General features: G+C 38.3%; 1 protein-coding gene across 3 annotated transcripts in view; it reads left to right on the plus strand.

The window, feature by feature from the left end:
* Positions 1–15,145, plus strand: part of CAPS2 (calcyphosine 2) — a gene marked incomplete at both ends in the record, with an annotated part of 43,205 nt that overhangs the window by 20,368 nt on the left and 7,692 nt on the right. For 2 of the 3 annotated variants that reach the window (XM_080660705.1, XM_080660707.1), the window contains 6 exons: positions 1,294–1,368; positions 2,225–2,320; positions 2,409–2,502; positions 7,396–7,514; positions 8,453–8,529; positions 10,190–10,344. In XM_080660705.1, the coding sequence (XP_080516831.1) occupies positions 1,294–1,368; positions 2,225–2,320; positions 2,409–2,502; positions 7,396–7,514; positions 8,453–8,529; positions 10,190–10,344 (616 nt within the window). The remainder of the gene's footprint in view (positions 1–1,293; positions 1,369–2,224; positions 2,321–2,408; positions 2,503–7,395; positions 7,515–8,452; positions 8,530–10,189; positions 10,345–15,145) is intronic. The other variant, XM_080660706.1, reaches the window with a different exon arrangement.

Here is a 15,145-nt window from a genome sequence, read left to right on the forward strand (position 1 = left end):
TTTGAAGATCTTTATGTCCCTTGCTATTTGCATTGTTGCAATGTTATTATACCTGCAGGATATATCATAAGGCTATTTAGGAAGGCGATTAAAGATATATCACTGAATCTTAAGATTTCTTAACATAAAAGAGATTATTATTAGTAGAGTACCAAAGTGTGTACATTTGTGCTTTGCTTCATATTATTAAACAGAACTTTAAGAAGAGCAATCTTTGTGAGATCATTCAGTGCTGTCTAAAGGCCATAAAGATTAAATGACTGATCTGAGGTCTCATAGACCAATTCCAAGGCTAAAACCTCATCGAATTCTCTTTTTCGCTCTTCTGTTATTTTGGGGATGTTTTGAGCTACCCCTACTGAAAAGCTGACTGCTAGTGACTTAAACAAGTCAGCATTTATTTTTTATATATAACTGGCTGCTGGATGTTGTTGTTGGTTTTAGTTCAGTAGCTCAGAGATGGCACAGCTCTGGGCTGACTTCTTCCAGGTTTTATTGGCCTTTTTGACATGGTTGCTTGATGGCTAGAGTGGCTCCTAGTGTCATATCCCTGCCATGTTCACAGTCAGGAGCTCTTCCCATGCCACTCTCTTATCCGGATAAAACAAAGCCTTTCTTGGAAGTTTATTGGCAGAACTGGATTGCTTAGTCACCTAAAATTGAAGAGGCTAAGAAAGCAAATTCTATGGTGGAAGGGAAACAAGGAGAATAGGGTTAGAAATGCTGGTCGGGTTAGCCCTGTAGCAGTGCCAGTCACAAATATGCTATCTTAGTTGAATATTTACTTTTATAGCACTACTAGAGGCCTGGTGCATGAAATTCATGCTGGGTAGGGTCCCTAGGCCTGGCCAGCTATTGGACCAATCAGGTTCCCCGCTTCCCTGCCTCCCCCCTCCTCCTTTTCTCGCTCCCTCAGCACCCTGCCACTGCTGGTCACCCGCAGTGTTCCACGCCGCCCCTTCGTGGTCTGTGCATATTACAGCGAGCGATTGAACTCCCAGTCTCCTGGTTGAACTCTGAGGGGACAATCTGCATATTAGCCTTTTACTATATAGGATTATATAGGATGCTACTATACATTCTAACATAAAAGTTGTTCTTGTCTTATGTCCCATATTTTAGGTTTATATCTTAGGTGTCTGCTGCAATTATCAATCTGGAAAAAAGAGGTCAAATGGTCATCTTAATGCAATTTGTGCATTTCAAAAGATTAACAATTTTTTGGTACTTTTATTCTTTATATCAAATGTATGTAACTTTAAAATCATTGTTGACAAATGTGTTTCTTAACAGGATAAGAACACATTCTACATTAACTGAGAATATGCTTTCTCGTAAAGTGCAATTTGACTGTCGGATCATATCAAGGTAATTATAATTTTATTAAACTTTTAAATCTTATGATTATAAAATGTATCCTATTTTCAAATAGAAATGACAATAATGAGATTAGTTAAATTTGTCACAAACAAGTGAAAATGTGAATTTGGAACAAACATTTTTAGGTAATATATATCAATCTGTTACAAAAATTATAGGAAGTATGAACCTAACTAAAAGCATTTTAATTAAAAAATTTTGATTTTAAAATGTCTTTCGAGAAGAAATAGAGAAGTGAATTTTTAAAAGGTATACACGTGTTTTATTACCAGAATATTCTAAGCCATTGAAAAAAATAACCTTTATGTAAGCTGCTTTATATAATTTCATGTTAATGGCTTAAGTTAGAGTAGATTATTGATAGATGCAAGAAGATGACAAAGTATATGATTCTTAACTCTCTTTTCTCTCTATTATATATTTCCAGTAAAATGTAAATGCTACTTGATATTCTTTGTGTACACTAATGGTAAAGTCTTTTTTTTTTTTTAATTATCATGTTTGTTTAATGATTTTGAACTTTCTCAGACAAAGGATAATAAATGCATACCTTGCAAGCTCAACATTTTTTAAAGATCTTTCACTTTACAAGTCTATATAAATTAGTAATCTATATATCCATGTTCATATCAGTGTAAACTAAAGCTTTTTCCTCCATCCAAATCTAACTAAAATGGGCACTGCACAGGCTGTGGCATGTTTTCCTGTGGCTTCCCCTAACCCCTGCTCATTGCCACACACTCCAGGGAGTTAGTATCATCCCTCAGATGTGATGATTTTAGCTTATTATTTAATTTGAAAATGATCTTGTTTGAAAACCTTTGGTTTTATTCTCTTTTTCTAGAAATGGACGTGATGCTTGCAGAGAGCTGGTTGGGTTCTTTTTTATTCATGATCAGTCCCTTACAATTTATGAATATCGGCAATTTGGGAAAAATAGGTATGCCATAAAGCATTGTTACATCTCTCAAGATGACTACTTCTGAAAGAAGCTGACTAATTTCACAATCTTGTCATTTAACTTCTAGAACAAATGTGCTTCCTTTTATTAAAAAAAGCACTTATAGTCATCAGCGTGGGCGAAGAAAAGGGAAACAATACCAACTTGGCGATTTTTATATTGTAAGTTTGTGTACAAAGGTTTAATTCCAGATGTTGGATTTTGTGGGGTCCTGTGGGGCTGGAGGAGTGGGCTTCTCTTCTTAGCTGATTCTCCTTCCTGAGCAGGGGCAATTATTTATGTGAATGGCCAATGGTTGATGTTTCCCTGGAGGTTCTGCCTCTCAGACTCAGACCCCAGTGCTCTGAATCGAAGCATAACTTTTATTCCCTGTCATATTACCTTCTGCCCCCGCCCAAATCCCCAATATAAGCCCCAAAGAGTTTGTTTCTTGGTACTTTTAAAGGCTTTCCAGGGCCCTAGTGTTTTGCTCAGTGGTTAGAGCTTCTTCCTACAGAATGAAGGGTCTCAGGTTTGATTCCAATCAAGACCACCTACCTTGGTTGCAGGCTCAATCCCTGGCCCTGGTTGGGGCATATGACTCTCACATTGATGTTTCTCTCTGTCTCTCCTCCTCCCTTCTACTCCTTCTAAAAAAAAAGAATCAATGGAAAAAATATCCTCAGGTGAGGATTAAACAAACAAACAAACAAAGGTTTTATAGGGCTGTGTCGTTCTGATAGGGGCAATGCTCCACCAAAAACAGGCTTATCTTCTGGGGACACAAGGTTTTTCTCCACACAAAGGAGTAGTTGGCTCTGGAGCTGTCATATATCTGATAGTCAACTTATCCTTGTGATTTTTCCAACTCATGTAACTCCTGGAATATATTGTATCCCAAGGAATTCCTAGAATGGGTTGATAATCTATATCAGTGGTCAGCAAACTCATTAGTCAACAGAGCCAAATATCAACAGTACGATTGAAATTTCTTTTGAGAGCCAAACTTTTTAAACTTAAACTTCTTCTAACGCCACTTCTTCAAAATAGACTCGCCCAGGCCGTGGTATTTTGTGGAAGAGCCACACTCAAGGGGCCAAAGAGCTGCATGTGGCTTACAAGCTGCAGTTTACCAACCACGGATCTATACTAATAAAAGGGTAATTATGCTAGACTATGAGACCTTCTGGATGTCCTTCCAGACAAAGCCATGGTGGCGGGGCCAATGCAGAGGTGGTTAGGGGCGATCAGGCCAGCAGGGGGGTCAGTTGGAGCTATCAGGTTGGCAGGCAGAGTGGTTAGGGGCGATCAGGCAGGCAGGCAGGTGAGTGTTTAGGAGCCAGTGGTCCCTGATTGTGAGAGGGATGTCTGACTGCCAGTTTAGGATCGGGCCTAAATCGGCAGTTGGACATCACCCAAGGGGTTTCAGATTGGAGATGGTGCAGGCCGGGCTGAGGGACACCCCCCTCCCATGCATGAATTTCGTGCATTGGGCCACTAGTTTATAATAATAAAAGTGTAATGCTTATTAGACCAGACGTCCTTCCGGACGAAGCTGGGCTGCGAGGGAAGCCTAGGTCCCGGGTACCTGCAGGCGGCTGGAGGGAAACCCGAGTCTCAGGTGCCAGAGGGAAGCTGGGGGAAGGAAGGCCTACTCTTGCATGAATTTTGCGCATTGGGCCTCTAATAGATAATATTACAAATTTGTATAGTGCTCCTACATTTTAAATCATTATATTCACACTAGAGGCCCGGTGCACGAATTTGTGCATGGGTGGAGTCCAGCTGGCCCACTCCAATTGGGGTGGGGGGGACGATTGGGGTTAGGGCCGGTTAGAGGGAGGGGCCTCAGGCAGTTGGACAGCCAGCCCCACCCCCTGATAGAACTCCTGGTTGAACTCCTGGTCAAACTTCTGGTTGAGGGAACAATTTGCATATCTGAAGTCTCAAATATTATATAAAACTAGAGGCCTGGTGCATGAAATTCGTTCATGGGGGAGGTGTGTCCCTCAGCTCGGCCTGCACCCTCTCCAATCTGGGACCCCTCGGGGGATGTTCTAAACTGGCAGTTGGACATCCCTCTCAAAATCCGGGACCACTGGCTCCTAACCACTCGCCTGCCTGCCTGCCTGATTGCCCCTAACCGCTCCTGCCTGCCAGCCTGATCACCCCCTAACCTCTCCCCTGCTGGCCTGATTGACGCCTAACTTTTCCCCTGCCAGCCTGATCACCCCCAACTGCCCTTCCCTGCCAGCCTGATCGCCCCCAATTGCCCTCCCCTGCCACGACCAACTTCCTCCACCAGGACCCACCTCCTCTGCGCAAGGTGGCAGAGACAACATGACCAACCTCCTCCGCACCACATGGAGCCTCGGGACCCCCAGGCCTCACCGTGCAGAGTGGCCACTGGGCCCCGCCTCCACTGTGCGCGTGGCGGCCATCTTGTGACGAAGTCACGTGTGAGGGCGCGAGGACCACCTAGGCTTTTATTATTATAGATGTTATCTCATGATTACAATGCAGCACTATCCACCGTGATCATTCATGTAACAAATACTGTATATGCATAGGCTAAGCATTTAGTCTAATGGGGAACATTGTCAGATAGGAGGGGTAATAATTTAGATTTGTGGAGTCAAAGAAAAGTTCATGAAGAAAGTACTATCTAAATTTCAATAGAGGAGGAGTTAGCTAGATTGGATAGGGAGATAGGAGAGGGGAGGGAAAGTCTGTCTGGAGTATAGAGTTCAGGGTTAGTGTTGTCAAGAATGAGTCAGAGCTTATTAAGAGAAGCCTCTGTTAAAGAGTTATCTAAAATGTATTGGGTTCAATTCCGGGTTAGGACACATGCCTGGGTTGTGTACTGAAGGTAACTGATCAATGTTTCACTCTCTTTCTCTCCCTTCCCCTCTCTAAAAATCAATAAAAACACACATATCCTCCAGTGAGGATTTAAACATAAATAAATAAGTAAGTAAAATGTGTTGGGGAGTCATTGAGAGATAAGATGTGGATGGAATGTGGAGATGTGACATCAGGTTCGTGATTTAGAAAGACCTTCTAATTACTATATGGGAAAGAGATATATTAAAGATTAGGTATAAAGAACCAGATTGGATTGAAATATATAGATTTAGGAAGGAGGTTATGACAACCTGAAGCAGGCAGGTAACTGTGTCTGTGAAGCTAATTAGAAAAATAAAATTAAAAATAATCTTTAGGAGGTAGAATCAGTAAGATGTAGTAGCTATAGTAAGAGGTAATAAACTTTACATTTTAAGCTGGGATTAAATCGAATAGACACGTGTCACTCAAGTCTGCCTCTTGAGATCTGGAGAAAATCAGCTCCGACTCCCACTTCACAATCTGCAGAAAGGATGTGTAATGCCTACCCCACGATTGAAGTTACCTCTAGCTCTGAGTGCTGTCTCCAATAACTTAGTGTGGTTTATGATTTATTCTACTATTCCTGTTTTTGTCACTTGAAGCAGATGTGGAACTCAGCTCCCTTTTATGATTTCCATCAAGGAAAAGAAGAAGAGAAGGGAGAGAGCAGGGGAAATCTGCACACAAACCATGTACATGATGCTTTGTGTGTATGGCAGACATTTTGAAAGGGACATGGAGGAAGGTTAATATTGCAGCAGTGTCAGCAGCTTACAATTTATCAGATATTCTTATTCTTAGAAATATGTCCCTTGAGTATTTCCCATGGTAAAGGCGCCTCCTCTTCAATATTCTATTTTTGACTCCTCCCATCTTTTTCTCCTCCCTTCAGTATTCCATTTCTCTATGCAGAAATATTCTACCTTGTCCTTCTTTAATTTGGGGGGTGGGGGTGTTTCTTCTGATTTCCAGATGTTACTCTGGAACTTTTCCACATGCCCACCAAGGTCTTTTCCTAAACACTTCCTAAAAGAAATTTTAGTGCCAGCTATTAAGATAATAATCAACACATGCCCACAGGCACACATGCATAAAAAGTGCACCCACATATGTTCGTTCATATGCATGAATGTATAGCTTCGGATGCACTGACACAGATCAAATGGATGTAACCTATGCACACATGAATATATACACAACATTTGCTTTTATGTACATTCTTATATGTATAACCCTACTACACAACCCACATAGTCTCTTCAACTGCTTATTATTATGATTTGAAAAGAATTTATGTACATTGCAAATAAAGGAGGAAGCACTGAGAGCTACAACTTTTCTTATGTAAATGCTCCAGGAAAAAGGAGAGGAGAGAAATCTCTTCCATTATTTTTAATAAAGTATTTTTTTAATATATTTTATTGATTTTTTACAGAGAGGAAGGGAGAGGGATAGAGAGTTAGAAACATCAATCAGCTGCCTCCTGCATGCCCCCTACTGGGGATGTGCCCGCAACCAAGGTACATGCCCTTGACTGGAATGGAACCTGGGACCCTTGAGTCTGCAGGCCTACGCTCTATCCACTGAGCCAAACTGGTTAGGGCACTTCCATTATTTTTAAGAGAGAAAATTAAACTTTCCATCTAACCATATTTATATGAGTGACTTAGAGATCAAAATAATAACAATTTTCTGAGTAGATTAAGTATATTTGATAAGAATATTTTATTGAAGCCTTTAAGTTTAAAATAGGTTAAAAGTAGGTTTTATGTTTATGTGATGTTTGTTATCAAAAGACTAGTTGAAAAAGTGTGATTGATCTATCACAGTTCATCAATTTGCAGCACATCTTTCTGTGCATCAATAGCTCTATTTTCATTTAAATAATTTGTCATTTCTTCCTAAGATTCTTATGAAGATGGAGTTCTTGTATTATTTTTCTACATGGATTGTTAAATAGATGATTATTCTAATTCAGAGATTGATTGGGAGATTAGTTCCTTTATTTTCCTATATTATTAGTTGAAGCCAGTGTGACTTCTAAATGGTCTCTAAAATGCTTTTTAAAAACCATTATAAAAGTATACCATGTCACATAGTCAAAATTGAATATTTAAAATTAGTATTAGTTGTATTTTACTTCTTCTAGACATTATAAGCTTTAAAGAATTCATCTGTTAATTTTTTAGGGTGCAAACTTGACATTTTTAAGTTCTGATCATCTCAGACTTCCAGAAAGCATAAAAGAAAACACATTACTTACCCTTCGAATCACAAATATTGATCAGGTAGCTTCAGATTATCTCAGGTAAGTCAAACATGCATTTGTCATTTTGAAGGAAAGTGAAAACACTGTTATTTATTATCTTAAAATTAAATTAAATCCCAAAGCATTTTGACTTTAGTTTGATTTATATATTTTAAAACAAAGCACAGCTATATTTGTCTATTTTATGTGCTACCTCACACTCCATATGTGGAAACAGTTACAATCAAACAAAGAACAAAAATGTCCCATTTTATGTTAAAGAAACTGTATTAATTAGCCTTTGCTATAACACTTTTATTTTATAAAATGCTAACAAAGAAATAACATTTGAAAGATGAGATATAGTACAATATTAATAATTTCCCCCACATTTTAATGTGATATTTTGTTTTTATAGCATTAAAAGTGTCTTGGGTCCTACATGTTACTAGTGTTCATTGATTGCTAATATCCATAATGTAAAAATAATGCTATGAATAAAAAAGGCTTTTAAATGAATTGGACTTACGTTAATTATTTTTATATATAATCTATTATTATTGCTGAGTGCTTCTTAGTGGTAAATATATGCTATTCTGTGTTTCTTAGTGATAAATCTAATTCATTTTATTGTATGGTTCAAAGTGAATGCATTTTTCAGTTTTCCAAAATAGCACTTTATACTTTGCAAGGTAAAACTGCTTTTAAATTTAATAGTTTTAATTATTTCAAAAGAACACTGAAATGGTCACAAAAATGAATATAATGCTTAAAGATAGTTCTTGGAAGGTTTTAAGGATTTTAGCCCTTGAATTAGCATATTTAATCCTCCCAGGGATTAAGTCAGCAGGCGGAAGGTGGGACTTAATTAATCTCTAGGCACTCTTCCAACTTTGATAGAGTTTCACTGAGCCTCGAGCAGGGAAGAGCTGAGAGTTCCCACTCTCAGAGTTACAAAAGACTGTGTATTTTTATTATTGTGAACATGTCAATTGCAGAACTGATTCTGTGGAACATGAGGATGATACAACCAGGCAAGAAGCCAATGACAGACTGGTCTTCAAAGCCATTCAAGGTCTGCATCATTTTAGTATACTCTCAAGTATTTTAAATTTTTAACAATTTTCTTTGTAAGTAGTAAAGCAGTATTTTTCAGGTATTTCTTAGTTTTATGGCACTTGACTTATATTTTCTATTTGCTTATCTTTTTGTAAGTTAATTATGTACACATACATATACAGGGTGTCCCAAAAATGTATACACATACTTTGAATAATTATAAAGGTAGTTTTTATTAAAATACATTTAATTTTCAAAAGTGAGCTATCAGCTCTTAAAGGGTATATACAGTTTTGGGGGGACACTGTATATGTTTACAAATATTTTAAAGATTTCTTCTACTTTAATAATCCTATCTAACTGAATAACTAGTATTATCTGAATTATGAATTTAACACTTAGAAAGAACTAGGCAATATGGGTTTATTCATGAACTGAATCAAGTAGCTAATTTTATAATATAATACTTGTCTTATGCATTAAATGACATCCAAAAGAGATTTGGAGTAGCTTAGTGAAAAGAAAAGATTCGAGATTGGGAGCTAGATGTGTTTGGATGCTGTCATTCAATAGACATATAATTGTGTAATCTCTTGTACCTCTTACTTCATCTCTAAAATGGGGAAAATAATCGGTTTTATTAACTTCACATATTTGATGTAGGCTGTGGACACTAACACATATTACAGATTTTATTTCTAGAGTCTAATTTTCTACTACAATATACTAGGCTCAGACAATTCTTTTGTTGAATTTCATAGCTTAGAAGTAATCACAGAGAATCATCATATAATTTATGAATTTTGATAAATCCTGATTTATAATTTAAAGATGATCACGGAGTAAGAAGACTAGAAACATTTTAAAGTTGTCGGAATTAGTATTTGAAGTCTCAAATATTCTTGATGCCATTGTTTGTAAATTGTTTATTCTATCATAGTCAATACAATATTTGTCACTATTGTGTCTAGTGACCTTTACTTCCTCTATATATTTTATTTAGTAACTATGTTATCAGTAAAGTTCCCTATATTTTCTTGAGATGGCACATAATGCACTAAGTGAAATCGCTGACCCATAAAGAATACTAGGGGCCCAAGAATATAACTTCTTATGAATTCCTGGAAGAAAGGATTACTTTCAATTTATCAGTACAGAATAACACTCCAAGCTTTGATGCTATTTCACATGGAAGTTTTAATTTGAAAATTGCAAACTGTCTTAGACATTTTGAACTGAGTGTTTGGGATTCCATTGCTTTGAGTGACTTGCCTGGTGTCAATTTTGTGATTCATTTGAAAAACAAAAACAGAGGAAGGAGATGAAAAAATGTGGGATTGTTAGATGAAGAGGGTGCCTAGAAAACAAAATTTTATTTGCAACATTTAGGTTATTTTCATGCTGATAAAGTGAAACGTTTTTCTATATTTAAAAAGTAACACTTTCACCACACAGTGGTGCTATAGTTCTGGTATATTTGCATGTAATTTTATATATAACCTTCTTTATTAAAAGGATTAGATTTTTCAAAGTTTTTTGTCAGTCATACATACAATTTTGTTGACATTACTCATATCAGTTACATCAACTTTAATTTTCTTACATGAGAGACAATTGCAATTTGATAAATTTGTGAACAGGAAGTATTAGTTTCCTTCTTTCCTCTTCCTAAACAGATAAGCTAAAAGAACAGCTACATAAAAGAGGTGTCCGTATTTTGACTGCAATGGGAAAATACTTTCAACAACTGGACAAGGAAGGAAATGGACTTTTAGATAAAGCAGATTTTAAGCAAGCCCTAAAAGTCTTTCACTTAGAAATGTCTGAAAAGGTATGCATACAGATACTTCACTGCGTGAATGATTTATTATTCGTAGGTGATATTCTTCACTTCTCTACTGAAATTTTAGTAGTTCATTTGTCTCCTTCTTCTTCTTTATGCCCTGTTATTAGTATTAAGCCACCAGGTAATAAACCCTGTTATTTTTTTAAAATTTGAACATTCATTCCTCTACCATATATATATTTGGGGTTCCCCCCGCCCCCGCAAAATGTATACACACTTTAACAGCTGATAACTCAGTTTTCAGTCCTTCTCAGGTTTAACTGATTTGTAATAATGGGTGAAGCTAGACTAATCTTTGAGCAAAGAAAATTTATCCTAAAGTGTCTCTAGACTTTTTTTTTATGGGTATGCATAAAATATAAAGTTTATGGTACAAAACCGGCTATAGTAAATGAATTGAGGGCACATAAATACTTAGCAAAATGATTCTTGATGTTTGGGATCCATTACTTTGAGTTATCAGCAGTGCCTGGACCAGAACAGTCATCAGTTTGAAAATAGGCATTGACAAAAAAAAAAATAATAATAATAATTACTCATTTCTCTAGATTCTTTTAAATTTTGAAAATGAACTATATGTTAATAAACACTGACTTTATAATAATTCAAAGAGTGTATACATTTTGGGGGGGCACTCTGTATATTAAGAGCATATTAACTAGCCATTATCCAAAGCTTTGAAAAGATATGCTCTGTCCTCAAAGGTCTTCATAATAAAAGAATAGAAAGATATAAATGATTTCAAAATGATATGTGCTAAGTAGAACATGCTTTCAGAACCCATGGGATAAATTTCAAATCAAGTTATAGGGAAGATCATAGAAGGATTCCTGGAGGAGGACATATCCCAGCTGAATTTTAAACATGAGGAATTAAGCAGACGAGAGGGGAGGGGTGTGGATCAGACAATGGATCATTCACAGAAAGGAGAAGCGCATGTGAAGGCATGGAGGGGAGAGGGAGTGTGGCCTGTCCAGGAATTACAAATTGTTCATGCCCTCAGTCCCCACCCCCAGAGCCTTTGCACATGCTGTTCCTCTGCTGTGGAGTAACCTTCCTCTGGAGTCTCTAGACCTTTGCATGCTGGATTTTCTCATGATTCAGGCCACAGTTTTCTCTACAGAGAGTACGGCCCTGACACTTCTGTCTATAGGAGTACCCATCTGGTCCCGGGATCCGTGGTCTTCTCTCTATCATTTACCCATTTTCTTTTCTTTATGCTACTTTTTAAGTATTGCCTGGCTGTGCCTGCAAATGGAATGTAAAACCCATTAGGGCAGAGGCAGGGCACTTCTTATTTCCTGCTCTATTTATTTATTTTTAGTGATATTAGAGAGGAGAGAGAGAGAGAGAGAGAGAGAGAGAGAGAGAGAGATCTCGACCATGGTCTGGTTGCCTCCCGTATGCGAGCCCAACTGGGGGCAGGAGTCCCAACAAGGGGCAGGAGTCCCAACAAGGGGCAGGGAGTGAAGTTGCAACCCAGGTGCATGCCTTGACTGGGAATCGAATCAAGACCCTTGGGTGCATGAGCTGACACTCTAACCACTGCACTACCGGCCAGGGCAACTTTGGTGTCTTTATCCACAATTACACAGGTAATTAATAACTGAGATAAAACTAGAACCTAGATAATTTAGGCCAGTCTAGTACTCTTTCTTTATATATGTGTATATATATAAAGAGAGAGATAGAGGGATAGAAACATCAATGAAGAGAGATAATCATTGATGGGCTGCCTTCTGCATGCTCCCCACTGAGGATCAAGCCCCCAAACTGGGCATGTGACCTGACTGGGAATTGAACCATGACCTCCTGGTTCATAGGTCGAAATTCAACCACTGAGCCACACTGGACAGGTAGTCTAGTACTCTTTCTGCATCACCACAATAGTTCCCCTTTGGGTGGATTTGCTAAATTTTTATGATTAGATTCAGTAATAAAAACAAAAAAATTGCACAAGGCATCTAACAGAGAGAGAAAATTTTATGAGAATATGAGTAAACTTTCTCCTTTTCTCATATATTTTAAACTAGAGGTCCAGTGCACAAAATTCATGCATGAGGGGTGTATCCCTCAGCCCAACCAGCACCCTCTCCAATCTGGGACCCTGGGCGAGGGGCCTGTGGTGGTTTGCAGGCCAGCCATGCCCCCCGGTGACCCCAGCGGAGGCCCTGGTATCTGGGATTTATTTATCTTCTATAACTGAAACTTTGTAGCCATGAGCGGAGGCCAGGGCAGGCAAGGAAGCTTGGCTTCCTCCATTGCGGGGGAAACCCAAGCCTCCTGCTTGCTCCATAGCTGCAACCATCTTGGTTGGGTTAATTTGCTTATTTGCTCCTGATTGGCTTGTGGGCGTGGCTTGTGGGTATAGTGGAGGTATGGTCAATTTGCATGTTTCTCTTTTATTAGTGTAGATAATATTTTCTATCTCGTTTTCCCCCCCTTCCCCCCGCCCCGCCACATCACTGAGACTGGCCATGTAATGATAAGCAAAATTAAGTGGCTATCAAATAAGAATATAAACAGAGGCATGGACACATAGAACAGACGGACAGCTCTCAGGGGGAGGTGGGGACTGGATGAAAGAAGGTGAAGGGATTAGTCAAAGAACATATATGCATAGCCCATAGACACAGACAGCAGTGTGAGAGATGGCCAGGGGGAAGGGGGGGCTGGTGGAAGTGGGCAAAGGGGGGACATCTGTAATACTGTAAGATAAAAATAAAAAATCTTAATATTAGAATAACATATAAATACTTAACATATAGAAAATAACCTTTTCTTTTAAAACTTGCTTTACTAACCACTTTTTATTGGTTATTTCCAGTTTATAATTATTATAATAAATGCTGCAATACATATCTTTGTGCAGCCATCTTTGCACAAATAAGTAAATATATATATGAATCACCTAGAAAAAAATTGGTATGCACCATAAATAGCTTAATTTCTGTAGAGATACTATCATTGAATAAACCTCAGTTTTCTTCAACTAATTATCATTTTTCATTCTGTACCATATTTTGGGGGTTATATAAATTTGTTGCCACTTTTGGTAACTTATTCAAGTTTTGAGAATTATTTATTTTAAGCCTCAAGCATTGTCTTTTAAATCTAGTATTCCATGAGTTGGGTTAGCAAATTTATTTTTTCCTATCCCTATTAGTTATGAGTTCACACTTAAAAGCTCATTTTACAGACACTTAAAAGTCTGTATCATGTATAAGGTCATTAAGGCAGACAAAAAAAATGTATGGGTTGTTGAGATTGAGTTTTTATTACTAAAGTTTTATTTGAAAAAATAGGAGGAAATAGAAGAGAATATTTTTTGAGGACCTGTTTTTACTGGAAAGGGTATTTGGCCCGAGCGGGTCTGCCTCAGGGCCAGCAGATAGTGTGTGGGTTCTTAACTTCGTGCAGGAAAGATTTGACAACCAAGTCCAGGTGATTTTGAGAGTAAACTTATTCCAGCTGTGGGCAGTGAAACAAGGAAGAGCCTAGGGTAGAAGAAGCAACAGGAGACTAGGCAGGGCTGCTTTGGCTCACTGGGGAGTCAGAGGAAAGGGGCCTTGGAGACAGGTTCAGGGGGTTAGCCCTGGATGAGCTGGTGCTGCTGCCCATTGCTTCCTCTGGTTGCAAGTCTCCTCGGGACTCTTTGAATTTAGGAGGTGCATGTCTGAGAGGGAAGAAGGGGCGGGGGGAAGCAAAGGTGAGGACACGCACCCAGGAGAGAGGGGGTATTCTGGGCCCTTTGTTTTGAAGTTTTTTTAAAGGCTGGGAATTCAGGGGAGATCTCAATAGACTATTCATCAGCATTTCCAGGTGTGTCCTTTCAGAGTCATGGTCTCTCTAATGATTGGTCAGGGCCAGGGCAGGGGGTCATTAGTCATCGCAGTTGGTCCTGGCATCACCTGCTTGGATTTGCTGCTTTTCTGGGACTGGAGCTGAAATAGAATTATTTCTAGGGAGAGGTCAGAGGGTCTAAATCACATGCCCAGCCATATGCCAGGGGAGGAGAGGCCACCCTGGGGGCGAGATCTAGCACCAGTTTTGCTCATTGCTAGGCACCTGGGTTTCCTACCCTTGGTGACCTTCTGTATCTGGCTGTAAATTGCTTGGCCAGTTTGTTCAGCTATCTGTCTCAGTTTCCCAGGCCCACTTGTCAAGCAATTTTCTTAACGTCTTACTATCCTGCTTCACTTTATTTGTCAGTCACCTTGTCAGATGTTTTATTTACATTCTCATTTAAAGCTAACAACTGAAACCTGAATTTAAGAAAATCTCATGGCATGATTTCTTTGTTATTAGGAACTCTGGAAATAGAATATTCTATTAAGTAGTGCATTTTTCAAAGCAATAAGTGGCAATGGTAAAATGAACAAACTAGCATAAGAGATTTACTCAAAACATCTTATGCTGTAAATTATGGAATAGTATTAGAATCATTCAAATATTATGCTTTATACTTTCAAGCCTGAAGACCAGCAGAAATGCAATTACTGGTTCTATTGCTATTGGAGGCATTCCAGAACCTGAAGTGATTTTTTAATTGTCACAGATATAATATATAAAAATAATTAAATGTCCAAAACCAAGTAAACAATAAGCACTTTTTTATTTTTGTATGGGAAGAAAATGAATTTAAAAAGACAATTTGTGTCTTATTGTCATTCCTAAATGATTATTACATTTACAGAACTGTTCACCACAGAGTTTCTTTAAATAGCTTTCTGAGTGCCTTTGATTGGATTTGAATATAATTTGCGGGGGGGGGGGGGGAGGGAAT

The sequence above is a fragment of the Plecotus auritus genome, assembly GCF_963455305.1.
Source record: "Plecotus auritus genome assembly, chromosome: 3".
NCBI classification, from domain to species: Eukaryota; Metazoa; Chordata; class Mammalia; order Chiroptera; family Vespertilionidae; genus Plecotus; species Plecotus auritus.